We start from the raw sequence: 23443 nt of genomic DNA on the forward strand, positions 1-23443 counted from the left end.
GCTTGCTGAGAAGAGAGTGAAACATGACTCATCTGACCATATGGCTTTTTCTGCTTAGTAGACCACTGCCTGTGCACTTTGCACCACTTTACTCACAAGCCTTGCATTTTTAGCTGTAATGCTGGGTTTACGCACAACAGCCCGACCACAGTATCCCTCTCTGTGAAGTCCTCGACAAACTGCTCTCGATGAAACTGCCTGCTCACACCCTGTATTCATATTTTCAGTTAACTGATTCAGAGTTGCTTGTCTGTTTTGCCTTGCATCTCGAACCGATGCACAGACATTACGGTCAAAGAGTTTGTGCTTTTTAGGCAGAGCTGCTTATAGCTGATGACATTTACATTTGCATTTATACATTTGGCAGACACTTTTATCCAAAGCAACTTACAAGTGAGGCAGAGTACAAGGTGATGTCTCACCTGCAGACTTCCATGGCAACAGCACCGTAGCCACTGTTCCTCGTGAAACATCAGTATGTTGAGCAGTCTTCATCACTGAATCTACTGTCAGATGTGCCCCAATAATCACCCCTCTCTCAAAGTCACTGAGATCTCTTCCTCTAGCTATGGTAGCCAAAACAATGGGCAACTGGGCCTGCCCAGCATTTTTATTCATGACCCTAAGCATGATGGGATGCTAATTGGTTAATTAACTCAGCGACTACACCTGTGTGGAAGCACCTGCTTTCAATATACTTTGTATCCCTCGTTTCCTCAAGTGCTTCCATTATTTTGGAGTTACCTGTATCTACTCACAAGCTCAGTTCTCAGTTGAGGCATTGAGATTTTACCCTTGAGCAAAGGACTTAACAGGTACCAAAACTACTTCAGTAAATATCAAGCTCTATAAAGTCTGGACAAGGGAGTCTGCCAAGCAAATAAACAATGTAATGTAAAAGAAAGAACATATAAGACAAATTGCTCCAGTTTTTCCATCAGGGATTAACTAAATATACAGTTAATTATCCCTCAAGCCCATTAATGGTAAAACTAAAAGAGGGAGCTTTCTTATACCAGCTATTTACAGAAGAGACTCGTTACGAAGGTAACCCCTGAAGTCTCTCCACTGTCAGTGAGCAGGCATACAACATACCAAAATGAATGTGACAGTTTTCTGAGCCTATACATTACCTGTCTGATACCCCGGGGTAAGATGAGGGCATTTCAAATAAACAAAACTGATATGAACAGAAGAGCCTGTCAGTCAGGACTTGAACACAAATCTGACTGGGCAAAGAGGGAATGGGGGGAGGAGTCATCGTTAACAGTCTTCTCAGGTCATGATGTTTTAAATGCAAGAAATGCAAATTAAATAAATAAATGAATAAATTTATTGTTGCACATTAAGTGCTGAAGGTAGAAGTGGTTTGCATCTGAAGACAGTAAAATGAATATTTAAAGGATATGATTATTTTTAAGGTGTTTTACATTTCAGATAATGACAGGGAAAAATTAAGTTACACAGGGTCCAGCACTGCGCTGACATGTGTGCGCTCTCAGAAACACAAGGTCGAACGCTGTGCTCTTGTGTGTGTGCTCTCAGAAACACAATGTCGAGCTCTGTGCTCTTGTGTGTGTGCTCTCAGAAACACAATGTAGAGCGCTGTGCTCTTGTGAGTGCGCTTGCGCTAACACAAAGTCCAACACAGGCCTCTCCCGTGTGCTGTTAGTAACACAGGGTCCACACATTGCGTTCTCCACTGCGCTCTGAGTAAACAGGTTTATGTAAACTGGACCTTTTCCATCTTGCCTCAGCCAGAACAAGCAGTACCACACAATAGCCTTACGTAACAGCAATCTGCCTCAGAGCATCCTGCTTGCTCATCTGTGCAAATGGATTCCAGAAAAAAAAAGAAACTGAGAGCATTTCAGCCTCAGGATTTTTCTCCCTTACAAAGCTTTGGAGGAGATTGATTCGCAAGCCCTGAGAGAAGAGGGAGCAAATTGGGTCCCGCTCGGAGATCGGCCGCTCTAAGTGTTTACCCCAAGGTGCACTTGTGTGTTGTGCTAATGGCTAATGCTCACGAGTGGTGCCTCGTTCCCTCTGTGGAAAAATAAAGGAAAATCTATCTCCATGGTAACTGCCATAGTTGACACAAAAAAGATAGCTCTTTAGAGGTTCCACCATCTTCTGAAAATTTTCCCTGAATGATGTAAAATTTCCCAGGGTAAATAAACTGTAGCACAAAACCCGCTGCTTCTGGTTGATAGAAACTTCACTGAGGTGTTAAAAAAAAAAAAGCCCCACAAACATGCTGTCATGATGAGCTAAAGTGGATCATCAGAGCCTCAGCACCATTCTGATCTCCATCATACTCATATCCCTCATTCATCGTCCTGTTTTGGATGAATTGCAAACCTAAAGCTGAATATTAAACACCTCACAGACTCAAAAGGGCCAAGATGTTGACATCCTGTGAGCCCTCTTATATACTTCCATCAAGAATAGATGAGGAAACGCCTCTTGGCATCAGTGTGGCATAGTGGTAAGTAGCAGGGCTCGTAACCAAAAGGTTGCTGGTTTGATTCCCCACTGGGGTGCAGCTGCTGTACCCTTGGGCAAGGTACTTAACCCAGAATTGCTTCTGTAAATATCTAGCTGTATAAATGATAACATGTAAAACTGTAATCTATGTAAGTCATTCTGGATAACAGAATCCGCTAAATGACAAAAAAGTAACGTAAATGTAATGGATATAGGGCTTCCTCTGCTGTGACGGGCCTTGTGGTATATTGAATGGAACCACAGGGAGGAAGCCACAACTATAATGGCATGTAGGTAGTTCACATTAACTTTTGAATTATCAGAAGATGTTTGGCTGTAAGGGATTTGATGCAGTTCCCTGAAGAGAAGGCACTGACGTGACTGTTTTTCTAAAGTCCGCCCGACCGGTGACAATATGACCCTTGACCTTTGGCTGCATCTCACCATCCACACAGAGAAGGCGGGAATTTGCATCTGATGAACACGTGTTTGAGCCAATGAAATTCCCGGACCCATGAAGTGGGAGCTCACTGGACCATGCACACTCCTAAAATGACATTTCTGGGTGAAAACTGAAGTACTTACTCTCAGTCTTTTTTTTTAACCCCTTCTACTTGTGTTCTTGGTGTTCATTGGTGATGAGTCTACAGTGTCCATTAGCTGTGTGCTTCTCATTAGCCGTGGGTCTGTATATTCCGTTCCATCTTTGCATTTCTTTGCAGAATGCTTAAGGCAGATGTCATTCTCCAGAAGCAGCCCTCCGTAACCTACTTTGCAGACATTTCAGACTGATGGGAAATGATTGAGGATGTCATGCTTTGCCGCTGTGACAGAGCGCAGGCAGCGTGTGAGTATAATTGCAACAGTTTCAATGATGTAGAATCAAGAGCCGGGGTAATAAACCGAAGAGACATGCTGATATTGCTGCTGGAGACAGGTTGCCGTGGCAACCCCGATAATAATCTCAGTGATGGATGGTTTCTCCTGTATTCTCCATTCCGATTGGCTGAAAGATTTCGAGTGTGGCTTTACATAGTTTATTTGCTTGTCAGTATGGTTTATGATATGCAATAGCAAAGGAAATAGTTCTAGGGTGTTCTGGGTCTTGCCTGCATGCCAAATGGTCTATTTATGTAGAATATAATCTATTCAACAGACATCGATAATTAAATCCAGAAAAATATTTGAGGTTTATATATTAGCTTATGCTTCGAGCTGAACATCAACACAAAGGTCCTTATACAAAGACAGAGGATCAGCTTTTTTCAATGGTAATGACCAGTTTGCATTACGAAGAAGCACTATTCATCAGTAAACTAGATGGAACTCATCACAGAACACTGTCACGCTGAAACATTCTCATTCCGGAACATTGTCATTGTCTTGTGTTATGATATATATGATATATATATATCATAACCCCCCCAGGTGTGGTGCATGTGCAGTACGTGTACTCTCGGGTGAGGGGTTCAGCGATGGGCAAGAGGAAGTTTTACACTCACTTTGAGGAGATGAGCAAAAGCAAGCAAAAAAAAAATGCCAGTGAAGGAGTATGGGTCTGTGAAAAGTAAAATTTCCCAAAATTTTCCCTGTTGTCTCTCTCTGATACACCTTCTCCAGGTCTTTCAGCGTATCGGCTGGCATTTCCCTCTCTCGTTCATACCTTCCAACACCCCCCCCTCTGGATCACACATTCACACGCCATTCGGTGTGGGAATCCCTCTGTTTCCATGGTGCATATTCCACATTGCTGCACAGATTAGTAAAGTGACAACAGTCATTTTTAACTGCTGCATATTTTCCCCTTGTCCAAGTTTAATGCACTACTGTCCAATTGGATGGCTGATTCATAGGGCTGTAAGCTGTCTCAGTGCTCAATTCAGCGCAGCAACGAAGTAAATAGTTGCACTGATGCCAGAGAAATCAATAACACTGCCTTAGTTTTTGCCACAACATAAATATATTGACAGAATAATTTCAGACAGAAATAACATGAGAACTGTGAGCTGTATGAAAAATGTAAGGCTCTCTGATGCATTACATTATGGATATATTTTTTATGTCTCAGCCAGTGAAAGTTGTTAAAAAATGTGAAGTGCATTTTTCCACAAATGGTTCAGTTAGACAAAAATGAAACATATCTAAATGCCTATAAACTGAAAAAATGAACACCATATTATTCTATCATATCAACCTAAAAATGTCAGCATAACAATGTCCACATTGTTACGTTTTTTTTTTTTCTCGGAGTGGCAGAATATGCATAATGGGACAAATGCCATGAATTCCAGTGGTAATATAACAGGGGAATATCGCCAAGGAAAGAGAATGGAGCTTTTTAAAACCTAAAACAAAGAGCTGGAGAATAGAAAACTCTGCCGAAATGTCACTGAAAACATTACAAAATCAGCAGTCCAGCCTCCTCCAAGCAGAATTAGGGCTGTTTTACAGGGATCCTTTTTTCACTTTAATATGTGAAATATGCAACTTCTGGAAAAGAACTGCTGACCAAACCTTGTTGCTGGCGCTATCAGTGAGTCACTGCTGAAAGAAGAAATCAAATGTTCTTTTATTTTTTTTTTTGCTTCAACATTACATAAGTATGCAAAGTTCAGCTCCAGTAATGATGTAGCAAACACATATTGGTCCTCCTTGCCCCTTGCAAAACAGACATCACTGCTATGCTGGGAAATATGGAATAAACAGCTTTAACACTCACATCACCTCCAGGCTTTTCATTTGAATTTGGACTGTGTGACCTCTTCTGTCGAGGCGATGTGCACCCTGTGATCTGACACCCATGAAAGGTGGCGTTACTTCGGCAACCTGATTGATTCCTTCAGACCACTGAAGCTTCAGACCTTTTAAGACCCTCATTCTATGCAGAGCACTCCTGTTACAGACACATGTCTGGATCATAAGTGGAGAAAACCGATTGCAGATATCATAGATTTTTTCAAATATGTATTTTCATGATGTTGTCTGAGAGAAGACCAGGCTCGTATTCCTCAGAGTCAAAATGTAATTTTGCCGGGGTGACTGGATCTGATTGTTGATGAAAATCAGTGTCTGGTTCCTCTCTCGCAAATCACAAAGTCTAATGAGAGAGGTCTTCTGGGCTCTTCAGAAGTTCACATTTAATCAACTGCAGCCATTCTGAAGCGAAATACTTTAAATGCCAATTGATATTCAAAGGTTAATGAATATAAACCCCCTCTTTGTGCCCTGAAATTATGGCACACTCCATGTAGGGCAATGAAATGTCAGCACTGCTCTGAATGTTAATTATTTCAGATATTTCTTATTCTCTCATTATGTTACCGTGGTTGAATTGTAAAGATACTGTATGTTCAATTTGTATTGCTCAGTTTGTTGACCAGCTTGCTTTTCTGGTACATAACTATGGGTGTTAATGTGGCGTGGATAGGGACCTGGACTTATACTCAGTGGGTTGCATTTGTAAATCCTGGGATTGATGCTGTACTTACTATTTACTACTTACTAAAGTACTTACTATTTCCTTCAGTAATATCTAGTTGTTTGTATGCAATATACAGTACATTATTGGCATATAGCAGACAATCTTACCCAGAGTGACTTACATAGGTTACTATTTTTACATGTTATCCATTTGTACAGCTGGATACTGAGGCAATTCTGGGTTAAGTACGTTGCCCAAGGGTATAGAAGCAATGCCTCAGTGGGGAATCGAACCAGCAACCTTTCAGTTATAACCTCTGCTCCTTACCACTATGTTACACTGCTGCCCGGGTGTATCTTTTTTTTTAAAGATCTGTGAATATGTTTACAAACTTAAGCTATGCAGGTTGCCCTAGATAAATGGAAATCCAGCAAAAATAACTACTGTATTCAATAAATATAATATGAATAAAACGTGGAAGTGAAAGGTGCAGCTTGGATGTGCAGAGCTCAGCAAGCCTCCTTTTCAAAAAAATTCCAATGGATTAATCTTAAGGTTTTTATTGCTTTAAATTGAATTAAACTAAAGGTGATCTCTGATTTCAATGGCTTGAAAAGATAAAATGTAAAAATGTACCTTAAATATGTTTAATATCCTTAATATCTTTAATAGAATTCACCACCAAATGTGCATACACTCCCTCTTATCTGTATATATTTCAACTTGAATGGATGCTCTTCTGTTCTTTTGTGCTGGAAGGTGCTCTGGGTAACAGTGTCTGCTAAATGAATGTAATGTATATATTAAAGTGTTCTTTAAAACAGCATCATGATTTCCACAGTTTGCCTTTGTCTTTATATTAACCATTTTTTTTGCTATTTCCATGGGACATGGTAAATGGGATTGAAACCGAAAAATAACTTTGGAAAGCCTCATCTGTAACAGACTGCTTAAGAGTAGATGGATGACATGGATGCCATTTAGTGTGTGGCCCAGAGTGTTCACATCCACATCTCCCTGACTCCCGAAACACTCCTTGACACCCCGAAAAACACCCGAAACCCGTTACACAGCAGGGATTCTTAAGAATGCAGGGGGAGGGTATGGGGTCATGACCTTTCCTCTATTTGCACTATATCTTCATCTTTATGGCTGCCATTACCTTCATACAGACTCACTGCCGTTAAGTTGTATCAGAGCAGCGAACAGAAGCACTACTTAATGCAGACCTCAGTGCCCAAGCAGAATCTTTATGCTTGATAAAAATTAGCGACTTAATATATTGAATTGCGTAGCACTAACAAATTACCAGCCAATTACTGGGTTATTACTCGGTTATTAAGACACGGTTAATGGAAGCGCTAGCCTGTGTTGTTAATGACTGCAGAGAGTGACTCCTAAAAATATCCTTGCTTTGGCCTGCTTTGTTCCCCGACTCGTTACGCTGGGGTGAGTTGTTTGTTTTATTCCAGCAATTGTCGCTCTAATTGGACTGGTTTTGTGTCCATGTGGAGGTAGTGTGTGTGCGCGTGCGTGTGTGTGTGTGTGTGTGTGTGTGTGTTGGGGGTGGGGGTGGGGGGGCTGTCAGTGTAACGAGGATTAACTTGTTATGATAGAGCTGTTCCACTCAATTGCCCTTAATTACAATCACACCCGGGTCATAACAACACCAGTCTTCTAAACGGAGCCAATTAACTGCTTCACTCTGTAAATGTGAACCATAACCATCTTGCATTATATTTCACATTTTTCTGAGAAATGTCATTCTGTGCCACACTTGGCCAGATCTTTATAGCTTATGTCCGGTTTACACAGTAAGAGGTGTCTGAGAACACGGTGGAGTTCTGTTCACTCAGATACTGCTTCTTTCTCAGAGGGTTCTAGGCCTAAAGCTTTAAAGCCAGAGACATTCATTGTTGTCATTCCATTTTACATTTACATTACTTCATTTAGCAGACGCTTTTATCCAAAGCGACTTACATAGGTTACAGTTCTTTACAATGTTATCCATTTATACAGCTGGATATTTACTGAGGCAACTGTGGGTTAAGTACCTTGCCCAAGGGTACAGCAGCAGTGTCCCAGCAGGGATCGAACTGGCAACCTTTCGGTTACGAGTCCTGCTCCTTAACCACTATGCTACACTGCCGTCCATCTTCTAGCCACTTTTGAATTAAATTAAAAGAGAAGAAAACAATCCTTAAATGAATTCAGTTTAATCGAGCAGCACAGAACCTTAATAGCTCAACTAATGAACAGCAAAGAGGACATTTACAATGTGAGATGGAAACACTGCAGATACAAACAGGTTGTGACTTCAATGCACATATCAAAGAAACGACACAGCCGAGGCCACCTCTGCGCTGTCCAACAGGGTTAAATTCCAATACACTGCCCTCACTGTATAGATGAACTCCATGAAACACTAAGGCCTTCCCTACACCTGCATTCAGAAAGACAGCATAAACAAAAGTTACCAAGAAGAAAGACAGACATCAATTGAGCAAAGTGTGATTGGTTGAGGAAAAAAAAGAAGAGAATAGCTCACAAATCGAGCCAACTGAGCCGTTTAAAAAGCTGACCCAATTAGCACTTGCCATCTGGAGGAGCAAGCAGATGAACCCAAACCGCCTGTCACCGGGACCCCGTTTAATAGACAGTCTGATTTCCCTCCCACATCAATGTGGGGGGCAGGGGGGTGGGGCGACAGACGTGATGAGCACTGACACCCCTTTTTTCCACCCGGGTCTGCTAGCCCCCGCTGAGAATGACGGAGTCTGACGGGTCTGTGTTTGTTTGCGTTTACAGAGAAGCCGCTCAGAATCCAGCTCCTCCCTCTCTGTGAAACTTTTAAAGTCATTTTCACTTCTATTCCGGGACCCAGCAGCACAGCCGGGACACTTCACATCCATAAACAAATATTGATTTGGGCTGGCCGCTAGCATGTGTTTTTTTAGCGTGACTGAAGTCCGACGGGACGGATCCCAGCCCTCCGAATCTGGCTGAGAAGGATAATGCGCGAGGGCAGTGCTACAGGTGGAAGTGATTACGGTGTCTCTGTGCACCGCGTCAGAATGGGAAAATAAGTTTGTTTAGACAAATCGCAATGCTGCCTCCATTGACGTAAATCAATGACGTCTGAATGAACCATGGCTTCGGCTCTACTCCCAATCTCTGACAGAGCATCTAGAACATTATCTTTTGACACAGGGCAGGAGCTGAGTGTAGTGGTAAGAGCGGAGCTCATAACCAAAACTTTGCTGGTTCAGTTCCCTGCTGGGGCACTGCTGCTGTACACTTGGTCAAGGTACTTAACCCACAATTGCCTCAGTAAATATCCAGCCGTATTGATAACATATTAAATTGATAACATGTTAAAAAAAGGTTGTAACCTATGTAAGTCGCTCTGGATAAGAATGTCTGCTAAATGGCAGTAATGTAATGTAACACATGAAATGCAATGTCCCTGAAATGTCTTTGTGGAAGCTTGGAGTTCTCCGGTGGCTGCCTACGGATGAGACTGATTCTCGGACCCAAGGCGTCATGTTGGAGTGGAGGCAGTCGAGGAGCAAAACATCCATTGTAGCTCCTCTAAGCCTTGTTGACGTAGTTAAATGCAATGAGAAGAATTAGCTGCCATATTGGATCCAGCTACCATGGTCATGAAGCGAAGAAGCCACCACACCACCGTAAGCCAAAGTTTCCAGCAAAAGCAATTCAGTCCTCCACACCAAAAGACCCTGGTGTCTGGAAACTAAGACTCAACCTGTCGTTAGTCACACGCATCATCAAAGTCAACACCTTTGATTCATATACAGTATCAAGACCTTGTATAACACATACAACAGTGCATTGTTTTTTTCCCTACAATGATCACTGATGTAATCTAAAAAGGATGTTGATCTTGTCCAGGTTGTATGGTGAGATCCCTTCCTGGATGTGGAGTGAGATCTGTTTTGGTTGTGGAGTGACACCTCTCCCCTCTGTAGTGTGTGACCTGTCCTGGTTGTGGGCTGAGATCTGTCTGAGCTGCAGAAGCAATGAGATCTGTCCCAGTCACGGTGAAATCTCTCCTAGCTGTAGGGTGACATCTCTCTCAGCAGCATATTCAGTGCTGAGGCCAGAGGCAGTTAGAGGAGGCACATGGTAGAAAACAATATTATTAAATACTAAAAGGTCTGTAGAGAAGTGGCAGGAGCACATCATGACCAACTCACATGGGAATAATCCCTTAAGAATGTAGTCTCTCATTGGCCAGATACAGAGGTGAACCCTTGACCCCTAGGAAAAGGGACTACATGTTTTAGTGCAGATACAAAATCATTCTTACGACAGTTTCTACCATTTTTTTTATTAAAGTTATCGTTTTAAAAAGCTAAAACGTCTGTGTTTATCTCTTGAAATATAAGGTTGAGATTTGAATATGACCCATGTCTTGAAGAAGTGGTTGTGTATTATGAAGCTAATGAAGCAAATGAGATAAGCATGTCTCTCTGTAGCCGCTCAGAAGGCTTACAAAACTAAAAAATAAAAAAATATTCAAACACTCAAAAACTGGTCATCCCAACACACTTTAAGACAGTAGTCCTTGACTTCCTTATCCATAATTCTAAACAGTGTTTATTAGTAGTATCTTGGTTGTATTTCAGCCTGACACGGTTGGATGTAATGCAGTATTGATGAATTAAGACACAATTAAGGTGGAACCTGGAAAAAATGAAAAAAGGTTGCATTTCAGAGGTGGGATTCAATGCTGAGTTTAGGTGCACTATGATAGTGTCGAATTCAGTCCCAAACTGACCCACAAATTGTATCGCTTTTGTACTTCTTTACAACAGATATGTGTGAAACGCCATGACTGAGATCTACGACTTAAGATACAATCAGGACTTCAGTTTTTTGCATTTTGTTTGCGTAAGCTATACTACTTAGTATGTTTGGAAAAGATGCTCACACCGACCTTGAAGTGGCAGATGTGCAGGGCACCGTCGGTGTGCGCTCTCTAGCGCCCCCTGTCCGCCACTCAAGTAGCACACGCGCTTGAACTGTGCGAGTCTTTTGTGTGAATTGTGAGTGACTGCGAGCAAGTGGAGCTGCCTCTAACGAAGTGCGCAGGGTGGCCGCTTTTTATAAAACTGGCGATTTTTGCTCTCACCGCGGATTAAAACAACTTCCCAAAGAGGAAACGAATTTAGTGGGACTACGCGAACATTGCCCGTCATTCGACCATTGTTTCAAAGCTTGTGGCATCGCTTCATTTTCAAGTTTTTTTTTTCTTCTTCTTCTTCTTTTTTTTAACAAAACCGCAAACGGATGTGAAGTAGTGAGGTGTTCCTGTACTGTATATCTCAGCGCTACAAATACTACCTAGTTAACTTTTACTCACGCATTGAATTCTATTTTTTGATATTGGCTTGTTACATTGCAACGAAAAATAGGAATCTGAGAGGGGGAAAAACAGGTGATTGATGTTTGTGTTGAAATGGACGTGAGAGTTTACCCTCCTCCGGCACAGCCTCCATCCACCGTGGCCGCTTCCTGCCTGGGACCCTCGCACTGCCCGGACACTTTCTATAGCAACAAGGTACCTTTCACTTTTACTTCCTCGCGCTTTCATTGACACGTATTTACCAGCACGTGAGGGATAACCTTCTGCATGCAACAATGCATGTAATAATCCTGTCAGGAGGTTCTGGAAGACTTAACTTATGCGGAGGCAATGCATTTCTGATAACGCGACCACATGCAAAAACTTCTTCGTGAAAAGTCCGCTTGTGTCTAAAGAAGGGGAAAGCAAGTGGGTAACGACTTCGGAAAGTCCTAACAAGAGCCCACAATGCAAATGTAGCCTGTTTAGTTCTGTTGTCTTCGGTCTCTGCATCGCTGGCTAGCGATCCTACCTCTTCACTGAAATGAATGGATGCGTAGCGCTGAAGCTGATTTGGCTGGAAAGATACTACGTAGTCTTCCGAGTAGAGGACTTGGGTGACATCGGACAACTGCACGTTTTTCCTTAGGAATCGCTTTATCCGACATGTCGATATTAGATGCCATGCTTTATGCTGCATTGTCGTTCGGTCTACATATTCATGCGTTAATCAGATGGAATAATTCGTTTCTTTTTGGTGTTTGTCTAGTTATTAAAGCAGGTTGAAAACGCTCTGTTTTTTCATACGGTCCCGCTCAAAATTTCCTAGATGATTAATTATAGGCTACAAACACATTTATCGATAATATACTGTTGCACTTGAGAACACATAAGCAATGCTGTATGCTTGATTCCGATAAACTATTAAACACAAATAAACGCGTTTCGGCTGTGAATGAGCCTACCTTCTCCTATAGCCTGGAAACATGGAAAAGCGCGGCTTTCGTTAACTACAGCCAGTCTCACCTCGAATTTAAACTGACAGGCACCTATGTTTAAAAACCGTGTGTTAATTTGTGCAGGCGTATGCTGCTCGTTTTTATAATGTCAAAATGGAAATGAGGTCATCGCGTGCACCTGTTGGGGACATTCTGACTTTATGCGGCAGTCACACGCAGTCTCGCTCGCTGCTCTCCGCTGTGAAATATGTAGGTTATTTATTTTATTCCCCCTCTAACATAACGAGTCTATTTACATCGCGTGTGTGTGTGTGTGTGTGTGTGTGCGCGCAGAGGTGGGGGTGGGGTGAGGAGGGTGGTGGGGTAGGTGATGGCTTATTCCCTTAAAACCACCTATTGAGTAATTGAGTAATATTGTCAAACTAATCATCAGTAGTTTCGCAAAATAAAAATGCCGTGTCTTAAATCGACAGAGCAGCTTTCCTTTTAAAAAATACAAAACCCGCAAGTACATTCATTTTGTAGCGCTGTATAAACTTTTTCCCTGCTTTTTAGTTCGATGAAGGTCAGTGCCATGAGAAAGAGATTGTCTTGTCTGTCTGATAAAGTAGCTAGGTTTGGAGGCTGTGTATTAGGTTAGGAGGGAGAGAGAGAGAGAGAGAGAGAGAGAGAGGGAGGGAGAGAGAGAGAGAGAGCAGGCGCAAACAGGAGTGATTGTGTGGACTTTGAGTGGCATTTCTTGAACAAATACACAGAGATGGATTGTGGAATGTGACTTGATCCGGACTTGGGCAGTCTCTGTTGGGATGGGTTGAGATGAGATGGGATGGGTTGGGGGGGATGGGATGGGGGGGGAGCACTCAATGAAAGTGCAAAGCAGTCTGTTCTTTCAAAAGCCCATTGTTTGCCACCTCTGAATAAGACTGTAACTGTCAGGGAAGAAAAGGCAAGAGGAGAGACAGGGCAGACTGAGTGCTGTGTGAGAAATAGCCCCGACCCCCATGCACATATTATTTTATCAGTATGACATTTGACCTTCAGGGCACAGATCTTTGTCAGTTAAGACCAAGAGAGCTGTCTTCAGTTTTGAGTCAACCTCAAAAGGACTGATTAATCTGTAACTCTGAGCACAAGAAGATTCAGACAAGCATACACGTGATGAAATCATTTTATGTGTATCATTACATTCTGTGTATGTGAATTTAATATCATTTTATTTAGTGCACCTGTACAGTTTCATCAGGTCTGTTTTACTCACGATTTCTATTATTATTACTATTGTAATTTAGTGCTATTATTATTACTTGTACCATGACTAATACATATTTATCATATGCCTTTTCAGTGCATTCTATTCTTTATTATTGTTAGAATCAGAAGTGTCTTTGTTGTAAAGATTGTAATTTATGTATGTATTGTGCCTGCCACAACACAGTAGGTATCCTTGTGGGGAAAATCTATATTTCTTGGTTTGATTGGATTTTTACGTCATTTTTTAGAATGTTTTGCAATGGCTTACAGTACTTTAAATAACTATTTTGATATGTAGAAACTAAATAATCAACATTTGTAAAACTGCTGACCAACAGAAAGAGTTTGTTATGAGGTTTTGAATTACTTTTTTGTAAGCCATTTTGTAAGCCACAGTAATGCATATCTCATTATACATAATGCAAATGCTTAACAAAGTGCTAAGGTTCATAGACCAGACCTTAAAAGAGGAAAGTGACCATGAATTTACTCCTAAAGTTCCAGAATGCACGCCACCATTTATATTTAAAGTATTCATTATAGATTCAATATAATCACCATATCCAGTTAAGGGGAAAAAAGTTAGACTTACAGAGATTGATAGTGTTAGACAGCCTACATTTTCCTGAAGCAGAGTTCATACATACTCATGTTCTGAAGCACTGACTTTCTGCAAGGTTCTGCCAAAGCGGCTAGTTCAGAATAGTTCAATAGTGTTTTGGCATCATAAGCTTCGATGCACCTTTGTAATCACAGAGGTGAGTGTAATGAAATATTCTCTTTGACTCTGATCACGCGCAGCCTGCACCATATGTATGGATCTGACAGCTGTCTGGCCTCACTGCCACCTCTGTGTTTTAGCAGTATGTGTGTTAAATTAATTTAACTTTAAAAACTTAATAATTTAAAATAACTAATTAATTTAATTAATTATGTCTCAGAACTGACCAGCCCGTTTCAAACTTTCAGCAACAAACTTCCTCCTAGTGAACTCGCTGACACAAGCAACAGGAGTCATATTTGGTCTACGGTGTAAAACTGGAGCTCAGAAAAGAGGTGCTGAACGCAGCAGGTTTCTTTGTTGAACTGTGAAGTTGGGCGAAAGGGGTTACAAGACAGAAAACAAAGGAACGATAAATATTAAGACATAAAGTGTCCCTTGAACGAAACAGTGCAAAAAGTTAGTTTAGTCTGAGCCTCGTTTGCCTTTTTGCTTATTTAAAGTTTGTCTGCGTTTGGCCAGAGTGACTAGTAGCATGTGGTTTTGCTTATTTCTCGCATTCATGGCATGATACCGTGGCGCACCATGTTTGTGACTAATACGTGGTGGCTTTGCTGAACACAGACTGAGTGCGGTGTGGAATTTAAATGTCATCTCTTCTGTTTGCAGTGGCAACAGAGTTTTATGCAGAAAAATTCTGGTTCTCCAGAACAGAATGAACTGCATGCGGTTTGATCAGTCTTTAGTAAATATTATATTATATTATATTGTATATTTTTCCCAGGGAGATATATCTACAGTCAGTTAGTGTATTAAAAAAATCCACTGCTGGATTTCAAGTGAATGAGCCTTTGTTAGTATGCTAAATAATGCACAGTATAATTGGCTCTCTATCTTTGCTTCAGCTAAGTCAGCTAATCTTTTCTGGCAGGATTGAAGCTAAAGATCAACTCATTATGTGTCTGAACATAATGATCAGAAAATCTTGACACGTGTTTATGCAATTTTGGCTCAGCAAGTGAGCCTTTTTTTCCCTTGGGGGACAGTTTTTGAAACTCTGGCACAAATCTGCGATTGTGATTCATTTAAGACAACTAATTTTGTTTTGCTTCCCAAAATACAATCCACAAATGAGTGTCTGATTAGTCTCTTTTTTTAAAGAAAAAACTGCAGAAACAGATGGCACTGGCAATATGAATTCAAAATATCTTAATTATTGGGTTTAATCTTCATGCACAACATATTGAAATAATTTTTACTTTGAAAGGAAAGTAGCTGCACTCACTCACTGAAGTACGAATGTAGCTTCTGCAGGTGGGCAGAGCCAAGTAATTAGAAGAATAAAAAAACAAAATACTGCCTCCACACTGCAACAAAAATAAAGACTCCAAGGTCATTCAAAAATAATAGATTGTAATACATAATTTTCACATAACATGTTTTTAAGGAAACAGGGAATGTTGCTGGAGAATGTGGAGTAAGCGACAGACATGTAGAGTTACTTTAAACACAAACCAATACAATACGTACACAACAAATACATAAACATTATAGCTAACAACTGCTCTAGTTCTAACGATCATACATACATGAAGCATGGATTTACTTGCACTTCTGTGTGAATCCCGTGTGAATCAGTTCACCTCTCAGTTTGTAAAGCACTACACCTTGTGTTCGTCTTTCCCTTTGTAAAGCGGTACACCTCTGTCTTTGTGTTGCCGCTGTTTGCTCACGCACTGTAACGCAGTAGACCATCTGTAGGCTAATTAATAGCCTGTTGTTTATGCTTTTATCCGGAGCGCTGTGCTGTGCCGTGCTGTGTGTAAATGGCAGCACCGAGGCCTTTGATTCCCCTGCACCTCTCTCTCTCTCACTCTCTCTCTCACTTTCTCTCTCTCGCTTTCTGTCTCTCCCCCCCTTTCCTTTCTCTCTCTCATTTTCTCTCTTTTCTTTTTTCTCTTTGTATTCTCTCTGTCTCAAAATTCAGATTCAAAGGTGTATTATTGCTAGGACAGACAAGCTCTCTTGCATTATCTTTCTCTCTCTCTCTCTCTCTCTCTCTCCCTCTCTCTGTCCCTCCTTCCTTCTCTCTCTCTCTGACACTGTGGGGCTCTGCTGCTCTGTGATAAATCAGGAACTCACCTTTCTCCAGCTCCTCTCACAGGTTGGCCTTCTTCTGTTTTCTCCTTGTTTGCAACATGCAAAATGAGTTTGCATTTCAAGAGGTTATAATGAGAGGAAGGTTGGAGTTCATGTGGCACTATCATAAGGAGGGAAGATCAAAATGATCATAGCACATTGATCTTGAATTTATACGGAATCATGAAACACACTATACTATACACAGATATATATATAAAGCATAATTTACATAATAACATAGAACATAATTACATACATATAATAATATAATGTTATATATGTGTGAGGTATATAATGTTACATGTAACAGAATGGTGCATTGCACAGCCTTTGCAGTTTTTAGCAGATTTTCCTTTTCTCCTCAAATCCTCTCCTTTTTCTGTCTCTGCCTCTTAAAGTGGTCTTTGAACAGCTGTGAAACTGAGGGGGCAGTTTCACCCGTACTAGGTTCAGGCTTGTTTGCTATCACAGTGGGGTGTCGGTCAGGACACAGGAGTCAGGTTCCGGGTTCAGGTGTTTATTGGGGATTTTGAATGGATGGATACAAGGGTTTGTGGTGTATGTGTGTGTGTGGTTCCTTTGGCACAGATGCACACAACAACAGCACAATGTTTGGTCCCCAAAGACTTGGTCTCCCCAGTTCTTCACCTCCCAGAGATTGTTGTGGTACTGAGGTGGGGGAGGTCACTACCACCTTTATCTTGTCCCGTATCCCCAGCCCTATTGAGGCCCTGATTGGTGGCCAAAGGATACGGGCAGGTCTGAGGGCAAATGGTGACCTGGGGGCCGTCCTTGGGGGTGCGCCTGTGCCTCGAGTTACCGGTGGGGGTCCTGCTGATAAGGGGAGCAGCAGGACCGGTTTGGCCAGGTTTCAGCTGAGTTGTAAACAAGTGCCTGTGAGAGGTGGGGGTGGTGCGCAAACAGAGACAAAGACAAAGACAGAAACATACACATGTGGCCCTTTTCTACAAGCTGTGTTTAGGTTTTAGCCGGCTTTTGAAAGTCTAAGTTGTCACTTGGTTTTCAGGGATTCTGCTTGTCTGTTTTAACGGCTCAGAGTGGACGACAGTTTGGAGGTACAGAAAAGAAATGACTGTGGCTTTTTGCCCATATCCTACCCTGAGCAGATTATAGTGTGTTACTTCTGCATGTAACTCACTTGCAAACTCGGCAGACAAGCCCTTCAAAGCACCAGTACGCTCCCTAAGGCAGGACTGAGTGAAGTTTTAAAAGAAAATGTTACATTTTTGCAGAATTAACCATAATGCTGAGACAGTTATAGAACATTCCAGTACTCTTCGCAAATCCTTTTGAAATTCTTATAACGTGTGAATTTGTAAGAAAGTGGTTACCACTGTATGCGAGCTACTATATATATATATAGTTGAAGGTTGAAGCTGGTCAAATTGTATTGTTTGCAGCAAGCTTTCAGTGTCATCTTGATAAATCTTTGACATTCTGTCGATAACGGAGTGTGGAAGTTAAATGTAAGATTAAACACGAGAAAATGCTATGGACACCGCTCAACAGAAGGGAACAAATGTCATTTAAAACAAAAAAAAAAGAAACTGTCAGGAAGCTTTAGAACGAGATGAAAATAAGATGCTACCGCTGGAGGGAATGTTAAAAATATTTCAACAGGAAGCCAGCATACAGTCACTTTCAGTCACGCTCTGTGTCAGTCAAACCCCTTCGGTGGTTTTGTGATTGAAGATCGAAGAGTAAAGATGCAATGAAACTGTGTTGAGATAATGTTTTCCGGGTAGGTCTGAAGGGCTGTCCGCACATCTCTGAGAGATCTCATTATATCGTTTAAGCATCTAGAATGTTAGGATGCTGTTTAGGTGACAGCAGTCTGGTGAAAAACTCAAGGCTTCCTTTGATCATCCTGTTCTGCATCATCAATTTTTAATGAGCCCTTGTGTTGAGTTCACAGTGATTTTCATATGAATTATTTGTATGAATAACTGAAGGTCAAAACAGAGTTTCAGGAGGAGAATCTTTTAGGCAATCCCTACATAATTAAAAAGTGTAAAAAAAAAAAAAACAACTCACCACCTCCTTTTCGTGTCAGCTGTTCATGGAATCCCTTCACCACCCCATCTCCTCCTTTTTCCTATTCCTGTTCTTATGTCCGGGACATTTTCGATGAACAACCTCAGCCTACAGCAAGGTGCAATCACTGTGTCAGACTCCAAGCCAAAGACCAGTACCCCATACCCGTATAAACAGGAACACTTCTCTTTAAAAATTATTATTTACTGTAAATTCCAATGGAACAGCTGTTGCTAAATCTGTTTGCTTCTCTCCCATCATTGTATGAACAGATTTTTGATTTCTGTTTAGCTGCTCATTTCTGCTTGGTGTGACACTGATCTCCGGTGTAATCCTGAAGAAAAACCTTTTGGATGTATTGTCTTTAGAATGAAAATCTTAATACAGTCACATTGTGGAAGGTAATGTGTGTCATAGATGTATTAACCTTGGATTCGCTTGCATTAAATGTGTTTATCAGTGTAGTTCATTAGTAGAGCCGCATTCAGTTTTGTCAAAGTTGTTTCAAGTATTTTCTGCAGACGGAGGAAGAGGGATTGTGGGTAATAATAAGACATCTAACTGACCGCCTGACCTCTGAGTCAGAAGAACAGGCCACCTCCCGTGCCGTAAACACGGTAGACAGTTCAGTCGAATTTTGCAGTTCTCTGGAATCGAGCTGGAAGCAGCAGTGGGATTGGAAAGAGCTCCTATAGCCCCCATTAAGTTAATGTGTACACTGGGAAAGGGTGAAAGTACTGGCAGGAAAAGTGAGAGTTCTGGCATAAACACTGAAATCATCTCAGGCAGCCAGAGTGTGTTTTACACCCCTGGTCACGTGTGTCAACTTCTGATTTGACTTGCAGCACAATAAAACCACACCCTAGTTCACTGGAGTTCCGCTGTTGACCTTAACTTACAGTGCTTGTTTTGCCACCAAGGCTGGATGACAGTGTTCGAGGGGGAGAGAGTGTTGTTCCACAGGTGAAGTAATGAACGCATTAAGAGCTCCTTACTTATGAATATGCATAAGCGCGAAATACATATGAACTGCTCATTGTGTGAAGATTTACAGATTTATCATGGATACGTTCAGTAAAATTGGCTGATGTGTCACATCGTGTGTCTGAGTTTATCATTAAGCTTTAATGTTCCTCTCAGGTTTTGTAATAATGATTGCTGTAACGGTAATGATGCTGATGATGGTCATAAATGAGACGGAGATGATGATTATGTTGATGATGACAACGGTGATGGTGATGATAATGTTGACAGTAATGATGGTGATGATGATGAGGGTGTGGGCAGTTGCCTGCTCTTCCTCACACATCCGTCCCTGTACAACAGTTTCTAATCGGAGTGCAGGGATGATGTTAGAAATGGATTCGCCTCCTTCAGCAAACAGCAGGCTGTGGGAGAGAGAGCTTTCAGATGCATTACCCTCCACTGTAAATAAGAAGCAGCTGTGTCTTTATCTATAATGGCATATACAAACAAGCCCTACAGCACAGTCAGCCAAAGCTTGCTCACCTGCGAGGCTGTTGCATCGGCCAGGCTTACAGGTGTTTACCTAGTGCAGTGAGATACAACATTAGCTCATTAAGAATAAAGATGACTGCTTTTTTTTTTATTAGTGCAAATGAAGATGTTGCGTGTGGGTTCAGTACTACAGTGTTAAGCAGCCTTAGAACTCAGGCAAAGGAAGTGAAAGGCAACAGGCTCAGGACCAGAGGGTGGCAGAGTTTCGGTGTAAAATTTGGGTGTGATTTTCATACAGTTTGGCTAAAACCAGTGCCAAACATTTTTTTAATCAAGATAATTTTCATTCTGATCACCCTTTTATAGCATTGGAACAGCTGCTGCCTAGCCTGATAGCCATGACGATCATGTTGAATTTGGTTGCCTGTTCAGTTTGCCTTACATGGTCATCTGTTTTGTCTGAAAAGCCTCTCATTATGGACCATCTATATATGGTGACTCAGATCACCCTAAACAAGTGTTGTAAAAACCAAGAGCCGGAGCAGCTGTGAGGGTTAGTGGTTAAGGAGCTGAGCGTGTAAGCCTTGAGCAAGACGGCTTTAAACTGCTTCAGCAAATATCCTGCTGTGTGAATCGATATTCAGACATTTTCGAATATACGCTGCGTAAGTCATCATGGATCAGCAAATAAATTACCACTGTCAGTAGCCTCACAGGTTATGGAGCCCTGTGCTATACCTGTTCTCTTTAAAACTGGCAAAAGTTTGCAGCAGAAACCTAAAATGGGAGAAAAGGGTCAAATAGAGAAACCAGTGGCTTTGTTTGCCTGCTGCCCGTTCTCTTAGATTCAGCCACCCAAACAGAGCCCATCTCCTCCCTTTTGGCTTTCCCCTCAGAGGAATACTAAATATTTCAGCAGCTGAGATGATGAACACTTTCAGGTGAACTCTACCATCACAACAACAGCTGGCTACAGCCACAGATAACATGGCTCTCAGATAACATTCACAGCTTGTCCTTTACTGCTTACAAACAATAAAAGATATTGTACAGACCTATTGCTGAATAATTGGTAGTTATGGATGTTAGTTTGGAATAGTAACTTTTTGCTAGAGATTAAACTGTGTTACAATGATTTTGTCCTTCATTTTTATCTTCGAAGAACGATTATGTTTCAGCTGAAGTAGCAGGAGGCTGTCAGCATTAGGTAGTTCATGGTGCATAGGCTGTTAGCAATAAGCACTTATTATACATCCTCATTCATCCCAACTTCTGTGACACCGAGCAGCTGATGCATGTGTACACACTCCCTGCACAGTTCTGCACTGTTTAACAGGAGGAGTTTGGTCTTCTCTGCAAGTTTTATTTGAAGCCAGGGTGTGTCTCTCTCCGAAGCACAGACAAACATGTACTGAGTTTCATTATTCTATTCACAGGAGAATCACTCTGATGCTGTAAATCTGTCATTGTGATATTCATATATTGACTACACTGTTTATAGAGCTGTTCATGCTATGCCAAAACATGGGGAAAGCTAGGCTTATAACCAAAAGGTTTCAGGTTCAATTCCTAGTTGGGACACAGCTGTTGTATCATTTACTGAAGCAATTCAGTAGTTCCATGGGTACTCAGCAGTAATTCTGATGAAAAACCTCATTTGAGGTTACTCAGGGTTACACAGTAATGCCCCGCTGTGCTGAGGACTCAAACCTGACACCCTCTGGTCACAAGCTCTTCAACAATTAAGAGCTCATGCTGAAGGTGACCCCTGCATACCCTGTAACCCCCAGGGAAAGGCTTGCCCCCCCTCTTGGCCCTAGCTGTCTGAGATCAGCAGTGACTGTCTGTCTCTTGTTTGATATTTCATATTATGAAAGGAAGGATGAAACTCTGGTTCATCTGAGGCCACCCTGACCTGTTTCTGGAGCTGCTTATTGTTTGAACCGCTGATCGGGTTTATAAAAATTAGTGTAATTTGGTCTGAGGGGGAGTCCCATTGGCTCCAGAGCTATAGGTTCTCTCTGCAACAGCTTTCAAAAGTTTTTTTTTTTCCATCAAGTTCTATTGAATACAAAGACCCCACACAGCCCAGCCATTTTAAACCATGCTTGAAATGACTGAATAGGGTATTACTAAAAGACAGTGATGCTGTCTTAATACTGCATAAATCTCCTATCTTTGTCTGTCCCTGAAGTCCTGAATAGATGGGATTATAAGGGGGCTGGCTCTTTTAACCAATCATAGCGGTGTCAACGATTTGCGTAAGGGTCATGTTGATGGTCCTAGAGGTTCTGATGGGGGTAAAACAGTGTCCACTTAAAATGGTGGCAACATTAACAACAGTGGTTTATTGAAATCTCTTTGTGTAACTCGCCACCATACAGCATTAATGGTTTTTACTCACTCACTTCAAATCTGGATTTAAATGACTGGACTTCCATATTAATACACTCATTAGAGCGGAAAAAACTGGTGATGGCTAGCAGTACATTAGGGGGGGCTTACTACTGCCCCCTGGTGCTGACAGGTGTATTTCATCTGAATATTTGCCAGTTCATCAGTCAATGGGAAACCATTTCAGGGCTGTAGGAGAATGGCATGGAGCTCGCGGCTGGAAAGGTTGTAGGGGCTAGTCTCACAGCATGTGAACATTTTGACTGCTCAGGAGAGATTCTTAAAAAGAGGTGAGACATGGGTTTTTATCAGCCTGTTGGAGGCAATGAGGGAAATGTATTTTCACCTCAGTGGAAATGCCGTCGGGTGTTACTGTAGAACACAGCCGCACCCGGTGTCTCTCTCCTGAACGCAAGGACGAACAAAATGGTTCTGGAGAACATGGTGGCCAGACAAGAGAGATTGTGCTGTTGCTGCAATATTGACCGACTGGTGTTCCATCTCTGTAACTGTAATTATGCTGACATGTCTCTTTGAAGACCTAGTAACTGTTGCCTGTTTAATGTTAACAGTAGCATGTGTAATTGGAAACAAGACCCTGTTTGGATTAAAAAAATGAAATAAAAAATGTAATTTTTTTGTTGGGTGGGGGGTGGGGTGGGGGCAGAAGACTTGACACAGTGTGTGGGCTTCTGTCTCAGAGTCTCTCATTTCTGGCTCGGTCCTACGCCTGACAGAGACTCAACACAGGCATGCTTCCTGCCTGTCGGTAAAAATCAGAAGCCCTGACATGGTGTGAGAGTTTGCTGATGTATAACAAATGTGCAAGTGGGAGTCAGGCCTAGCTCTTAGCGTGCAGCGCAGAGCTCGGCCTTTGAATGAGAAATGAGTAACCAAAACTCCCTCAGTAACAGCGCCTGCTCAGCCTTGAGCATCGATCGGTTCTGTTTTTAGAGCTGGGGTGTATTTTTAGCGACTCTTCCTGGAAATAAACGGCGCCCACTAACCTATCATTAGCTGCTGGCCAGTTCAGCGTCACGCACAGCTGTCCCGGTGTTGGTGCGTGAATCGCTCGGACAGCGCGTTCTGCTTGTGAAGCCTCTCGCCGTCCCCTGTCTGACTCCGAATCCGGCCCCTGCTCCCTGTCTACCCTTATTGCTTTGGCCTCAAGGAGGGTCCTCTTTGCC

The 23443-nt window shown here is 41.9% G+C and overlaps 1 protein-coding gene across 1 annotated transcript in view; it reads left to right on the top strand.

Annotated features, from left to right (window-relative positions):
- Nucleotides 1–10992: 10992 nt before the first annotated feature.
- LOC118770869 (thymocyte selection-associated high mobility group box protein TOX-like) overlaps nucleotides 10993–23443 on the top strand; it is a 26674-nt gene continuing 14223 nt past the window's right edge. Inside the window, exon 1 of the mRNA XM_036518628.1 lies at nucleotides 10993–11492. Coding sequence (XP_036374521.1) covers nucleotides 11391–11492 — 102 coding nt within the window. The 5' untranslated portion in view covers nucleotides 10993–11390. The remainder of the gene's footprint in view (nucleotides 11493–23443) is intronic.

Source organism: Megalops cyprinoides, chromosome 24 (assembly GCF_013368585.1).
Source record: "Megalops cyprinoides isolate fMegCyp1 chromosome 24, fMegCyp1.pri, whole genome shotgun sequence".
Taxonomy (NCBI): Eukaryota; Metazoa; Chordata; class Actinopteri; order Elopiformes; family Megalopidae; genus Megalops; species Megalops cyprinoides.